Source organism: Stenella coeruleoalba (genome assembly GCF_951394435.1).
Source record: "Stenella coeruleoalba genome assembly, chromosome: 1".
NCBI classification, from domain to species: Eukaryota; Metazoa; Chordata; class Mammalia; order Artiodactyla; family Delphinidae; genus Stenella; species Stenella coeruleoalba.
This window is the reverse complement of record NC_137169.1, coordinates 108550778-108563737: the sequence shown is the minus strand read 5'-3', so window position 1 is coordinate 108563737 and position 12960 is coordinate 108550778. Positions and strand designations below refer to the sequence as shown.

The following is a 12960-nucleotide window of genomic DNA, read 5'->3' as shown; positions in this document are numbered from 1 at the left end:
CAGACCATCAAATACTTATTCAGTGTCTTCCAAATGCTAGGCCCTGTGCTGGGTGAGCTGACCCGAAAAGCAAACAGGATTTGGCCTGAAGGAAAGTTTTGCCTCCCCACAGCCAGTTTTCTTTTCAACTTCAACCACATTTCTTCCAGGTCTGAGTTCTTCCCTTTCCCAGCTCACTGCCCACGATGTTCCTTAATCCTCATTCTCCTTTCTTGTTCCCTCTGAACTAACCCCTGACCCTCTGGTCCCACAGGGTCTCGGACCTTGTTGCTGGGCAGAGACGTGAGAGGAAATGCTGGACCCTCTGGGAGTTTGGATGATTTTTTTACACTTTATTTTTGATTTGTCTACCCAATCAGTTTGTTCTGTGCTGATCCCCTTTCAGTCATGATTGTGGCAGTGCCTCTCTCTCAAGGCCTGGGGTCATATTTCCAACATGCTGATGTGACTTAGGGGCCCCTGACCCAAATGCTGAATTGAGGATGGGAAGGAATTCTGTTGTTTCTAATCTGAGATAACTATGAATTGTTTGGGGTGGAGGGTCCTTGGGACCATGACCATTTGCCACCTGAGTGGATGGATTAGGAGATAAGGATGAACGAAGGAGTGAGTCTCCAAATTTCCTTTTCCTTTCTTTCTCTTTCTCTATTAAGCCCCTGGGATATTTCCAGGGACCACAGAGGTCTAGTTCTATTGTCTTCCTGTCTTTATCTCTGTTCAACCCTGCCTCCCAAAGCATTCCTGACTGATTCAGACACCCTGTTTTTCATTATTGTATGGGGACCTGAGCCAGCCCCCTGTGGGGTAGAGGCTGAGAGATGAGCTGTCCCTTTGAACCCTGGCTCTGTGCACATGCAGAGGTGGGCATGGTACTGCCCAGCTTTCAAAAGAAGTTCTTTTTTGCAGTGTGAGGGAGTGAGGGTAGAAATTCTCACTCAGGAAACTAAGCAAGACACACAGAGAGGGAGAGAAGCCTGGTGAGTGAAATACTACTGTTTCTATAAGTGGATGAGATAACTGTTCTTATCTAGGTGAGGAGAGATGGAACGGGGTGGCTATCCTGATAAAATGCCCCTTACGGTAGAAGGACTTAGGGTGGGAAAAGAGCCCTTCTTCCTGTCTAGCTGAGTCCATCTTTTTCCCCATCCCCACCTTACTCCCCAGACTGACTTTGCCCTTTCTGAGAATGAAGTGTCCAACGTGAGCAGCCAGTTTCACAGGAGGGAGCTAATATGGGGAGCCTAGTCCCTGAGCGGTAGGGGAAGAGGATCCAAGGAGGATTCACTGAAAGACAGGTCTTCAGGGCCATCATCAGGGGCTGAAAGGAGCTATTGTTTTCTCCACCCACCTGCCCACCCGTACCTCCCTCCATCTGCTTTTCCTTTCCCCATTGATCATTCCCTCATTAGTGCAAAGTCAGCTCATCCTTCCCTCATCCCCTGCATGTGCATTGACCCTTTGTGAGAGATTGTGGGGTGGACAGGGGGATGCCGTTGAAAGTATCAAAAGTCACTTATGGATTGAGTCCTCCTTTGAAAGGGGAAATACTGACTCGCTGTTCCCCTCCTTAGCCTTGTGGGCCCTGGCGGAGACCCAGCCCAAGCATCCAGGTGGGGAGAGGGACAGCCTCATTCTTGAGATGGGTGAAGCACTTCAGGTGTAAGCAGCATTTCTCTCTGGGTCCCTGGCTAACCTCTCTGGATGTCATCCCCCCACCCATCTTGAAGCCTTGGGACAGTTGCTCAGAAACTCAAGTCCAAGAGAAGAGGGGTGCACCTGGTGACCTGGATTCACACATCACCCCCTTACCCTCAAGAACTAGCCTGTGGAGAAGGACTGTGCTGGCTTTTCCACCTGTTCCCAATTCAAGTTGACAGGGGTGGGTGGGATCTCCTACAAGGGCCTAAAGGTAGCTCCTTCCCTGGAGTTCTAGAGACACTGAGACTCCTGCCCTGCATGGCCAGGAGTGACTGGGCCACTTTTTTCTATGGTTTCTTCACCATCTTTTACTTCACCCCAACCCCCTGTAGCCCGTCAGACTGGCTCCCGAGCGAGAATTCATCAAGTCCCTGATGGCGATTGGCAAGCGGCTGGCCACGCTCCCCACCAAGGAACAGAAAACACAGCGGCTGATCTCAGAGCTCTCCCTGCTGAACCATAAGCTCCCTGCCCGAGTCTGGCTGCCCACTGCTGCCTTTGACCACCACGTGGTCCGCGTGCCCCACACCCAGGCTGTTGTCCTCAACTCTAAGGACAAGGTAGGTGGGCTCTGGCCCAAACCATACCCCTCATCTGACTCTACTCCTGTCGTTGTCCAGGGTGTGTGTATGTGCCCAGGGGTGCCCCACCAGCATCCTAGACTCCCTCCGTAGCCCACGTGCACGTGTCAGCCTTGACTTCACCTGAGTACTGTTGTGCTTCCGAGGGCCCTCCTGTCCCCCTTCTTGGGCTTTGTTTTTCTGGATCAAAGAGGCCTGATCTTTTCAGCTTGCCTCTTGCCATGTCTCAGGAGAGAGCTGCTCTCCTCCCCTCCTCACAGTCCTTTTGGTAGCTTTTCTCCAGCCCTTCTATAACTCTTAGGCTTTCCAGGTACAGCAACAATGAGAGTAGAGAAATCTTTGTTTCTAAGACCTTTTCTGATCACAGTGGGCAGGGAGAAGGAGAGAATTAGCTAAATTAGTCTGCTGGTTGAAATGAGCACTAATGGTTCAGATTTTTTTCCCAGAAGACGTATTGAAGATTAGAATCCTGCTTGGAACGGTGCCCAACTTTTTCCCAGTCTTTTTGTCTGTTTTTAGGACAAGCCCACAGAGGCATTCAGGCCTCTCTGAATGGGTGGTAATTGATGGTTTGGAATGGTTTTGCCAGGGTGCTTCATCTATACATTTTGAAGCTCAGCTGAAACATTTTAAAGACCTGTGTACTCTCTCAGCCAAATTCTTTTTTTTTTTAAGACAGTGATGTTAACAGTTTTATTTTAAAGTATCAATATTTGCATGACACCAGAAAGTATATACTTTGGCAACTAACTTCCCATGAAAAACTTTAGCTGTCAACTTAAAACTGAGGGGATACATGATTTTTCAAAATACTTTTAGGAAGTACATAAGCAGAATAGTGTGTGGACCACTGCTTTACGAGACTGTGTCCTGATCAGTTTGGAGGACACCTCTTGTAGTAGAACCACCTGGGGAAGGTGGATGCCTTTTTAAAAATGCAGATTCCTGGGCTCCAGCCCCAGACTGAGTTACTAGATTTGGGTTGGGCCCCAAGTAAGTCAGTTTTCAACGTGCACCCCAGGTGGTTCTCATGCAAACCAACATTTAAGAAGCACTTCAGGGGAAAAAACTAGTATTTTACAGTAGTTCGGCCATGGCTGAAGAGGGAAACACCTCAGGTATGTTTTTAATTAAGGAGAGAACTGAAAGACGCTAAGAATTGGAGCTCACAAAGTAGCAGCACCCATAGGATAAGTTCCTGCCCTAAATATGGCATTCCTGGTGTCAGGGGACTGATGGACTCAGGTTGGAGCAGTAGTGGGCAGCAGGAAGAACCGTGTTAGCAGAGTTGAGGTTTGGGGGGAACAGTGGTGGAGGTAAGCTGCAAATACTGTTCTCACTTACCCGCAGGCTCCCTACCTGATCTATGTGGAAGTCCTCGAATGTGAAAACTTCGACACCACCAACGTCCCCGCCCGGATCCCGGAGAACCGAATTCGTAGCACCCGGTCTGTAGAGAACCTGCCCGAATGCGGCATCACCCACGAGCAGCGGGCAGGCAGCTTCAGCACTGTGCCCAACTATGACAACGATGATGAGGCCTGGTCGGTGGATGACATAGGCGAGCTGCAGGTGGAGGTGAGGGAGCTCCAAGGGCACAGCACCTATTCTGGAACTTTCAATGTATTTGAGACAACACAACACACCCTGAGGCAGGCTGAAGCAAGTACCCAAATGAGTGCCATAGGTAGTGACAGGTGTGAGAGGGGACAGCTCTGAACAGCTCTGGTCTGGAACAGATTCAGGTGGAGCTCATTTTCCTGCAAGAAGAATTTAGGCTTACTTTAAGAAGGAACTTCTAAGCCCAGGGGAGTGTGAAAATTTTAATCAAAATATACATTGAACACCTGCGATATAAAGTTGTCTTAGGAACGCAGAGAAGAATCATTCATACATTCATTCATTCAAGAAATGTTTATGGAGGGCCTTTGTGCCAGCCCTGAGTGCTGTGTGCTAGTAAACAAGGCCTGGCCCCTGCCTGCAAGGGGCTCATGACCTAACAGGAGAGAGAACAAGGCCAGTCAGCAGGAGATGTAGTGTGGTGTGATCCAGGTTGTGCTGGAGAGGATGGGGTATCATGGGAGCACCTGAGAGTGGAGGTAGCACTTATTCCAGACTTGGGATTGGACACGCCCCGAAAGATTTCTTGGAGGAAATAATATCTCAGCTGAGGCCTGAAGGTAGGTAGGAATTAGTTGTACAGAGTATTCCAGGCAGAGGAGACAGCAAGTGCAAAGACTGGAAGACATGAGAGAGCTTGGCCCATTTTAAGAATAGAAAGAAATTTTGTGTGGCTGTGATGTGTGGTCATGAGATGAGGAGGTGGTGAAGAATGAGACTGGAGAGGCCGTCATGGGCCAGATTGTAAGAAGGATCCTGTAAGCTGTGGAAAGAAACTTGGATTTCGTTCTGGGGTCGTAGGGATCCAGAGCAGGATTTTATTAGAGCTGTAGCACAGCCGGATTTCACTTTGTGGAAAGGCAGACTCTCCACTTGAGCTTACAGTCCAAATGGGGAGGCTGGATGCAGACATTTAAGAAAAAAATCTATGTATAAGATACACAACAAGGCAGTGTGCAGTAAGTGATCAATGGGGTTAAGGAGAAATGCACTTGTACAAAGGAAAGAGTAAAGAAGGGACTTGATATGGACCTTGGGGTCTGGTAGAATATTTTATAGTTAGAGAGAGATGGGGAGATAAGACTGAATGACTTAGGTTGAAGAAATTGCTCAAAGGAACCTAGCGTGGAGAGGGTCTTTTCTGGACCCTAAGGGAGAATGCGTCCCTGGCCTTGGGGAGCTCTCAATATAAGGCTGAAAGTTCAGCTTTCTGTGATGGTCATGGCAGTGGTTTGCAAACTTGAGTGCGTTAGAAGTCTTCCGGAGAACTTGTTAGAAATTCAGACTTCCAGATCCCATTCCCAGTAATTCTAATTCAGATGGATGGTGGGATTTGGGAATCTACGTTTTAGCAGCATTCCAGGTAATTCTGATGGAGGTAGTTGACACATTGAAAAACACTGCTAGAGGATCTGTGTGTGGGGGGGCCTAGGCAGTTTGGGGTCCAAGTGGTCAGGATGGTGCATAACCAGGGGAGGCTTTTTGGAGCAGGGTTTGGAAGGGAGGGCTGATCGTGTCTTGGAGATGGCAGCACGCAGGGTGATCTGAGGAGGAGGTGAAAGAGGCAACCCCTGTGCTCAGCGCTTCTGACCTGCAGTCCCCTGCTCTCCCCAGCTCCCTGAAGTGCACACCAACAGCTGTGACAACATCTCCCAGTTCTCCGTGGACAGCATCACCAGCCAGGAGAGCAAGGAGCCTGTGTTCATTGCAGCAGGCGACATCCGGTATGGCCAGACCATGTTGCCCGTCATTTTTCATCCCTCTCTTAGGCACTGCCTTCCTCTTTATCCCCTTCCTCTCTGTCAGCCTGTATCTTTCCCTCTTCTCTCTCCTTACTCTGTCCATGTCCTGAGACCACCAAACTTGAGGCATTGAAGGTGTGGGTTGAGAAATTACTGAGCTACTACAGAAAGAAGTTACATTTTAAAAGGACTCCAAAGGAATGAAAGCACCAGAGGAAGGAATTACAACAGCGTTTCCCAGAGTGGGTCTGAGGACACACGTGTCAGAATCCAGGGAGAGGGAGGAGATCTTGTTGGAAATGCAGATGCGGGAGCCACACCTGTTCTGAATGCAGAATGTTGGTAGGAGAATGGGCAGGGCCTGGTAATCTGCATTGAACATGATTACAAACCACCAGGTTAGCAAAAAGATATCAGTGGTGTGTTTCCTTCCATGAGTCTCTCTCAGCCCAGGTTTCTATCTCTGTGTGCCCAGAACCAAGGAAACAGTGCAGGAAATGCTGGCATAGACAGGGACATGAGGATCTGGGGTATCTCCTCCAAGCAAATGATATAGTTTCTTCCTGCTAGACGGCGCCTTTCGGAGCAGCTGGCTCACACCCCCACAGCCTTCAAACGAGACCCAGAAGACCCTTCTGCAGTTGCTCTCAAAGAGCCCTGGCAGGAGAAAGTGCGGTGAGTTGGGTGGGGTCCACCATCCATACTGTCTCTCAGCTCAACACCCGCTGGCAAAATCCATCAGGCCCCCAGGCGGCAGTCTGAGTCCTTACCTTGTGAGGAGTTTGATTTGGATTTTTTTTTTTTTTTTTTTTTTGCGATATGCGGGCCTCTCACTGCTGTGGCCTCTCCCGTTGCGGAGCACAGGCTCCAGACGTGCAGGCCCAGCGGCCATGGCTCACGGAGCCAGCCGCTCCGCGGCATGTGGGATCTTCCCAGGCCGGGGCACGAACCCATGTGCCCTGCATCGGCAGGCGGACTCTCAACCACTGCGCCACCAGGGAAGCCCTGATTTGGATTTTTGATAGAAGCCGTGTCTCTGTCCTCAACCTGGCATCACCCTTTGACACCTTTTTGCTTTTCTTCACAGGCGCATTAGAGAGGGCTCCCCCTATGGCCATCTCCCCAATTGGCGGCTCCTGTCAGTCATTGTCAAGTGTGGGGATGACCTTCGGCAGGAGCTGCTGGCCTTCCAGGTGTTGAAGCAACTGCAGGTAAGAGAAGGGAGGGAGAAAGAAGGGAAACTCAGCCCACGTGCAGCCCACCTGAGGTGATCACGCAGGTCCTTCTGCAGGGAGCTCCACTGGAGACCATCTTCCTGCCCAGGTCTGAGTTAGATTTACGTTAAACTAAGCTGGTGCTCCTACCAGGAAGTACAGCCCCGGGAGCAGCTCCACAGCGACCTCTTGTGGCCCTTTTGTGACTGGCACCTGTTCTAATCACTGATGGGAACTCCCAACTGATTTGCAGCAAGTGGGTTGCAGTGGGCTGAGATGTCAATCCCTGACCCCCAGGTTAGTTGCCTACAAGCAACTTCACCTGTTTAATCAGTTCTTTATATAAATATTTTCATTTTCTGGAGAAACTTTCTCTGACCCTAAATCCTTTTTGGTCTTTATCCCTGTTCTTTCAACTTGGGTTAATAGATCCCACTGACCCAGCTTGGGAGGTGACAGCGAGGTTTCCTATTCTCCCTCCCTTTTTTGGATATCTCTCTGTGAGATACCTTTTCCTACATGCCACCCTGTGTCTTGTCACACCCTGGACTTCCTTTCAAAACTTCCTGGTTCTGGGCTTCCCTGGTGGCGCAGTAGTTGAGAGTCCGCCTGCCGATGCAGGGGACACGGGTTCGTGCCCCGGTCTGAGAAGATCCCACATGCCGCGGAGTGGCTGGGCCCATGAGCCATGGCCGCTGAGCCTGCGCGTCCGGAGCCTGTGCTCCACAACGGGAGAGGCCACAACAGTGAGAGGCCCGCGTAACACACACACACACACACAAAAACTTCCTGGTTCTCAGTGGGATCAGGGGGTTTTACTCACTTGGTGGCCTAGAATTCAAGGCCACTAAAGATGGGAACTGTCCAAGGTTGGGGACAGAGGGGATTTTAGCCTCCTACCCCCATTTAGAGAGAGTCACAATGCCTCTGTGTTTCCTCACAGTCCATTTGGGAACAGGAGCGAGTCCCCCTGTGGATCAAGCCATACAAGATTCTTGTGATTTCGGCCGACAGTGGCATGATTGAACCAGTGGTCAATGCTGTGTCTATCCACCAGGTGAAGAAACAGTCACAGCTCTCCTTGCTCGATTACTTCCTGCAGGAGCATGGCAGTTACACTACTGAGGCATTCCTCAGTGCCCAGCGCAATTTTGTGCAGAGTTGTGCTGGCTACTGCTTGGTCTGCTACCTGCTGCAAGTCAAGGACAGGTAGGTGAATTCCTGTCCCTTGTCCTAACCTTTTCTTCAGGGTTCCCTCTGTCCCTTCATTTATTCGTCATGACCTTCCATTGCCAAAATGTAAAGATGAAACAAACAACATATTTTAAGCAGAGACAGACACGTTCATGTGCCATTAAGGCTAGGAGGCAGACTGACAAGTACCAGGGTAAGGGCCAAAGAAGTGAAGGATTTATGGGAGGAGCAAGGGTTTGAGCAAGCAGGGTTTTGAAGGACGAATGAGAATGAGGACAGAGAAAGCTGTGGGGGAAGGATGTCCCAGGCAGAGGAGACCGCTCGAGGTGATTAAAGCTTGGGCCACACTGCATGGCACAGTAGTAGCAGTGACGTCAGATAAGTTGAGGCCAGATTAGTGGGGCCTTCATTATGAGGCTGAGGAGTTTTATTCTGCAGGCAGAGGGAATGCCATGATCCAGTCTGTGTTGAGTGAATGTGCCCTTTGGCACTGTGGATGAGGTTGGATGTAAGTGGGCCTTTGCAGTGAAGCTAGAGGTAGTGAGGCCTGGCCTGAGGGCAGTGGTGGTGACTGATGGCAGAAAGGAGCAGATGGATGTGAGACACATGGTGGACACAGAGTTGAAACCCCCAGCCCTAAATGCTCCTCCTTGTTCCAACATATGATTTCCAAAACTCTTACATATCTGTTGTTTTGCCCAGAGCTGTCGTTTCTCTCGATATCATGTGACCTTTATGAAGCGCAACTTCGCATGTAGATGAACAACATACCGTATAAAGATAATTACACCCTTGAGGCTCTGCCTTTTAAGACAGTCTCCAGACAGTGACTCAGGGTCAATACCTAGAATGCTCCTGTGAGTTGTGCCTCTCCGAGGGCATAGGGCAGCTGTCCTGGGAAAGCACTAATTCAGTGGCCTGTGCTTCCAGTGACACGGCAGCACCTTAAGATCAGCTAAACAGAAACGCTTATCAGAATTCTAGCATCTATTAAGTGCCTGTGATGGCCTAACATTCTTTTTTTTTTAATTGAAGTATAGTTGATTTGCAATATTATGTTAGTTTCAGGTGTATAGCAAAGTGATTCAGGTATATACACACACACACACACACACACACACACATATTCTTTTTCAGATTCTTTTCCATTATAGGTTTATACAAGATATTGACTACACTTCCCTGTGCTATACAGTAAATCCTTGTTGTTTATTTTATTATTATTATTTTTTAATTAATTTATTTTATTATTTAGCTGCATTGGGTCCTCATTGCTGCGTGCGGGCTTTCTTTTAGTTGCAGCGAGCAGGGGCTACTCTTCACTGCAGTGTGTGGGCTTCTCAATGCAGTGGCTTCTCTTGTTGCAGAGCATGGGCTCTAGGTGCGTGGGCTTCAGTAGTTGTGGCACGGGGGCTCAGTAGTTGTGGCAGGCAGGCTCTAGAGCACAGGCTCAGTAGTTGTGGCACACGGGCTTAGTTGCTTCCGCGGCATGTGGGATATTCCCGGACCAGGGCTCGAACACGTATCCCCTGCATTGGCAGGTGGATTTTTTTTTTTTTTTTTGCGGTACGCGGGCCTCTCACTGTTGTGGCCTCTCCCGTTGCGGAGCACAGGCTCCGGACGCGCAGGCTCAGTGGCCATGGCTCACGGGCCCAGCCGCTCCACGGCATGTGGGATCTTCCCGGACCAGGGCACGAACCTGTGTCCCCTGCATCGGCAGGCGGACTCTCAACCACTGCACCACCAGGAAGCCCGGCAGGCGGATTCTTAACCACTGCACCACCAGGGAAGCCCCTGTTTATTTTATGTATGGTAGTGTGTATCTGTTAATCCCATACCCCTAATTTATTGCCCCCTTCCCCTTTGGTAATCATAAATTTGTTTTCTGTGTCTGTGAGTCTGTTTCTGTTTTGTGAATAAGTTCATTTGTATTAGTTTTTTAGATTCCACATAGAAGTGATACCACATAATATTTGTCTTTCTGACTGACTTCATTTAGTATGATGATCTCTAGGTCCATCCCTGTTGCGGCAGATGGCATTATTTCATTCTTTTTTGTGGCTGAGTAATATTCCAGTGTGTGTGTGTGTGTGTGTGTGTGTGTGTGTGTGTGTGTGTGTGTGTGTGTACACATACACACCACATCGTAAATAATGCTGCAGTGAACATTGAGGTGCATGTATCTTTTCTTTTTATTTATTTATTTATTTATTTATTTTTGGCTGCGTTGGGCCTTCGTTGCTGAGCATGGGCTTTCTCTAGTTGCTGCAAGCGAGGGCTACTCTTTGTTGCGGTGCATGGGCTTCTCACTGCGGTGGCTTCTCTTGTTGTGGAGCATGGGGTCTAGGCATGTGAGTTTAAGTAGTTGTGGCTCACCACCTCTAGAGCTCAGGCTCAGTAGTTGTGGCGCACGGGCTTAGTTGCTCCGCGGCATGTGGGATCTTCCCGGACTAGGGCTTGAACCCGTGTCCCATGCATTGGCAGCCAGATTCTTAACCACTGCACAACCAGGGAAGTCCAGTGCATGTATCTTTTCTAATTAGAGTTTTTGTCTTTTCCAGATACAGCCCAGGAGGGGGATTGCTGGATCATATGATAACTCTAATTTTAGGGTTTTTTTTTTATATAGTTTTATTTTATTTTATTATTTACTTATTTTTGGCTGTGTTGGGTCTTCTTTGCTGCACACGGGCTTTCTCTAGTTGTGGTGAGTGGGGGCTGCTCTTCGCTGCGGTGCACGTGCTTCTCATTGTGGTGGCTTCTCTTTGTTGTGGAACACGGCCTCTAGGGTGTGCGGACTTCAGTAGTTGTGGCACACAGGCTCAGTAGTTGTGGCGTGCAGGGTCAGTAGTTGTGGCGCACAGGCTTAGTTGCTCTGCGGCCTGTGGGATCTTCCTGGACCAGGGATTGAACCCGTGTCCCCTGCTTTGGCAGGCAGATTCTTAACCACTGTGCCACCAGGGAAGTCCTAATTTTAGTTTTTTAAGGAGCCTCCATACTGTTTTCCATAGTGGCTCCACCAGTTTACATTCCCTTTTCTCCACACCCTCTCCAGCATTTATTATTTGTAGACTTTTTGATGATGGCCATTCTGACTGGTATGAGGTGTTACCTCATTTTGGTTTTGATTTGCATTTCTCTAATAATTAGCAGTGTTGAGCATCTTTTCACAGGCCTGTTTGGCCTGACATTCTTATGTTGAAACCAGATGAAAATGCTGTCAGACAGGTGTTTCCTCAGGGGGGAAATAAGGGTCAGGGAACTTTCAGAACCTGTGCTCCTTCCACCCTGCCAGCCTTACAGATAAAGCCAGCAGAGGCTTTGCATTTGAGGACTGAGGGAAACGTCATTATTTATAAGGAATCTGGTTGCAAGCTTTAGACTGTCCCTAAAGAGTCAGCATTTGGAACCCAGGGCCCAGAAAGCCTGGAGCCTGAACCCTTGGGTTGAGTAAGTGGAGGCAGAGAAGCAGGTGCTAGTCAGGCCTCTGGGCTTTTCCTTAGGAGACTAATATATTTGGAAGATGGGAGTCCCCTTTAAAAGGGGGAGAGGGGGACAGGCAGCTGGTAAACCTTTCATAACTCAAAAAAGAGTAGATGTAGTCAAGTAATGAATGGACTCATCCACTGGAGAGAAGTGGCAGCAGTGAAGGGGGCCCCAAGCTGGAAGCAGTTGCAGTTCTCCTTAACTGCTTCAGAATGAGTCCCCCGTAGCTTTGCGGCTGGAGCTAACTCCACTTAAGGAGAGAGAGAAACTGCCTCTCACTGGCCTGGGACCTTGGACAAGTAAGTCAGTTTTCCTCTCAGGGCCTCTGTTTTCTCACCTCTCACCTGTAAAATAAGAATCTGGACTAGGACATCTAGAACTTTCTGGCTTTCAAGATTGTGTGTGTTGCTAAATTTGTCATGCTTTCCCAGAGGGGGAAGGACTCAGGTGGGACTGGGTTCTCCCTCTGTCCCGTCTTTTGGCCAGTCAGACCAACCCCAGAGAAGGTGGCTTCAGACCGTGAGCTCTTAGCCTAACAAAGCCTCTGTTGACACTGAGGAGGTCCGTTATGGGCCAGGCCTCACATGCTTTGCATGTTAATTGTTCCTCTTTCGACTGGCCATTCATGTGGGAATCACAGAGACCTAGGATTTATCTGCCTTTAACTGTTCTTCCAGCAGCTAGCCTGTAGGAATTGCCTCCTGAGAATTTTTTTACATAAGTGGTTTTACCAGATAGTTAAAACTGAAGCCCCAGACTATTTCACATTTAAACTTCACTCAGCCTGGGATCTCTGCTCCCTTCCGGTGGGGTGGGGCTTCTGATCTGCAATGGGCCGATAGGAATTACAAACAGAACACAGGTAACTAGGTTGTGACTGGAGGCCTCCCCCTAAGCCAAGTGCTTGGCCTCTGTAAAGGCTGGTTGGAGGGCACAGGCCTTCTTTCCTAGCTTCCCAGTTCTCTGCTAGATTGGGATTGGCTTGGGTGCTTAGAATCACAATTACTGGGAAATTTGGATAATCTTAACCTATTTGATTAAGCTGTTAATGATAGCGAATGAGACCCCACAGCCTTTGTTAGCAGTTTACTTTTCTGATTTCCTTTCTTCTCACTGCTAGCTTTGGCTTCTAGAGGGTAGGACCCAGAGTTATAGGCAGCAGGAAACATGGCAGGGCCCTTGCCTGGTGTCATGTGGCCAGTGTGTTGCAGCTTGAAGCTCCCACCTCAGTGGGACTTACTACTGCCTCTTCCTCTCCTCTGCCCCCTCCTCAGACACAATGGGAATATCCTGTTGGACGCAGAAGGCCACATCATCCACATCGACTTTGGCTTCATCCTGTCCAGCTCACCCCGAAACCTGGGCTTTGAGACATCAGCCTTTAAGCTGACCACAGAGTTTGTAGACGTGAGTCAGGAAGGAGAG

General features: G+C 49.1%; 1 protein-coding gene across 7 annotated transcripts in view; it reads left to right on the top strand.

Moving 5' to 3' along the window:
• PI4KB (phosphatidylinositol 4-kinase beta) overlaps window positions 1-12960 on the top strand; it is a 29381-nt gene that overhangs the window by 13809 nt on the left and 2612 nt on the right. For 6 of the 7 annotated variants that reach the window (XM_079919686.1, XM_079919690.1, XM_079919685.1 and 3 more), the window contains 7 exons: window positions 2031-2258; window positions 3630-3857; window positions 5514-5623; window positions 6212-6316; window positions 6729-6852; window positions 7799-8064; window positions 12810-12942. In XM_079919686.1, the coding sequence (XP_079775812.1) occupies window positions 2031-2258; window positions 3630-3857; window positions 5514-5623; window positions 6212-6316; window positions 6729-6852; window positions 7799-8064; window positions 12810-12942 (1194 nt within the window). Of the gene's footprint in view, window positions 1-431; window positions 1660-2030; window positions 2259-3629; window positions 3858-5513; window positions 5624-6211; window positions 6317-6728; window positions 6853-7798; window positions 8065-12809; window positions 12943-12960 lie in introns of those variants that run through there. The other variant, XM_079919691.1, reaches the window with a different exon arrangement.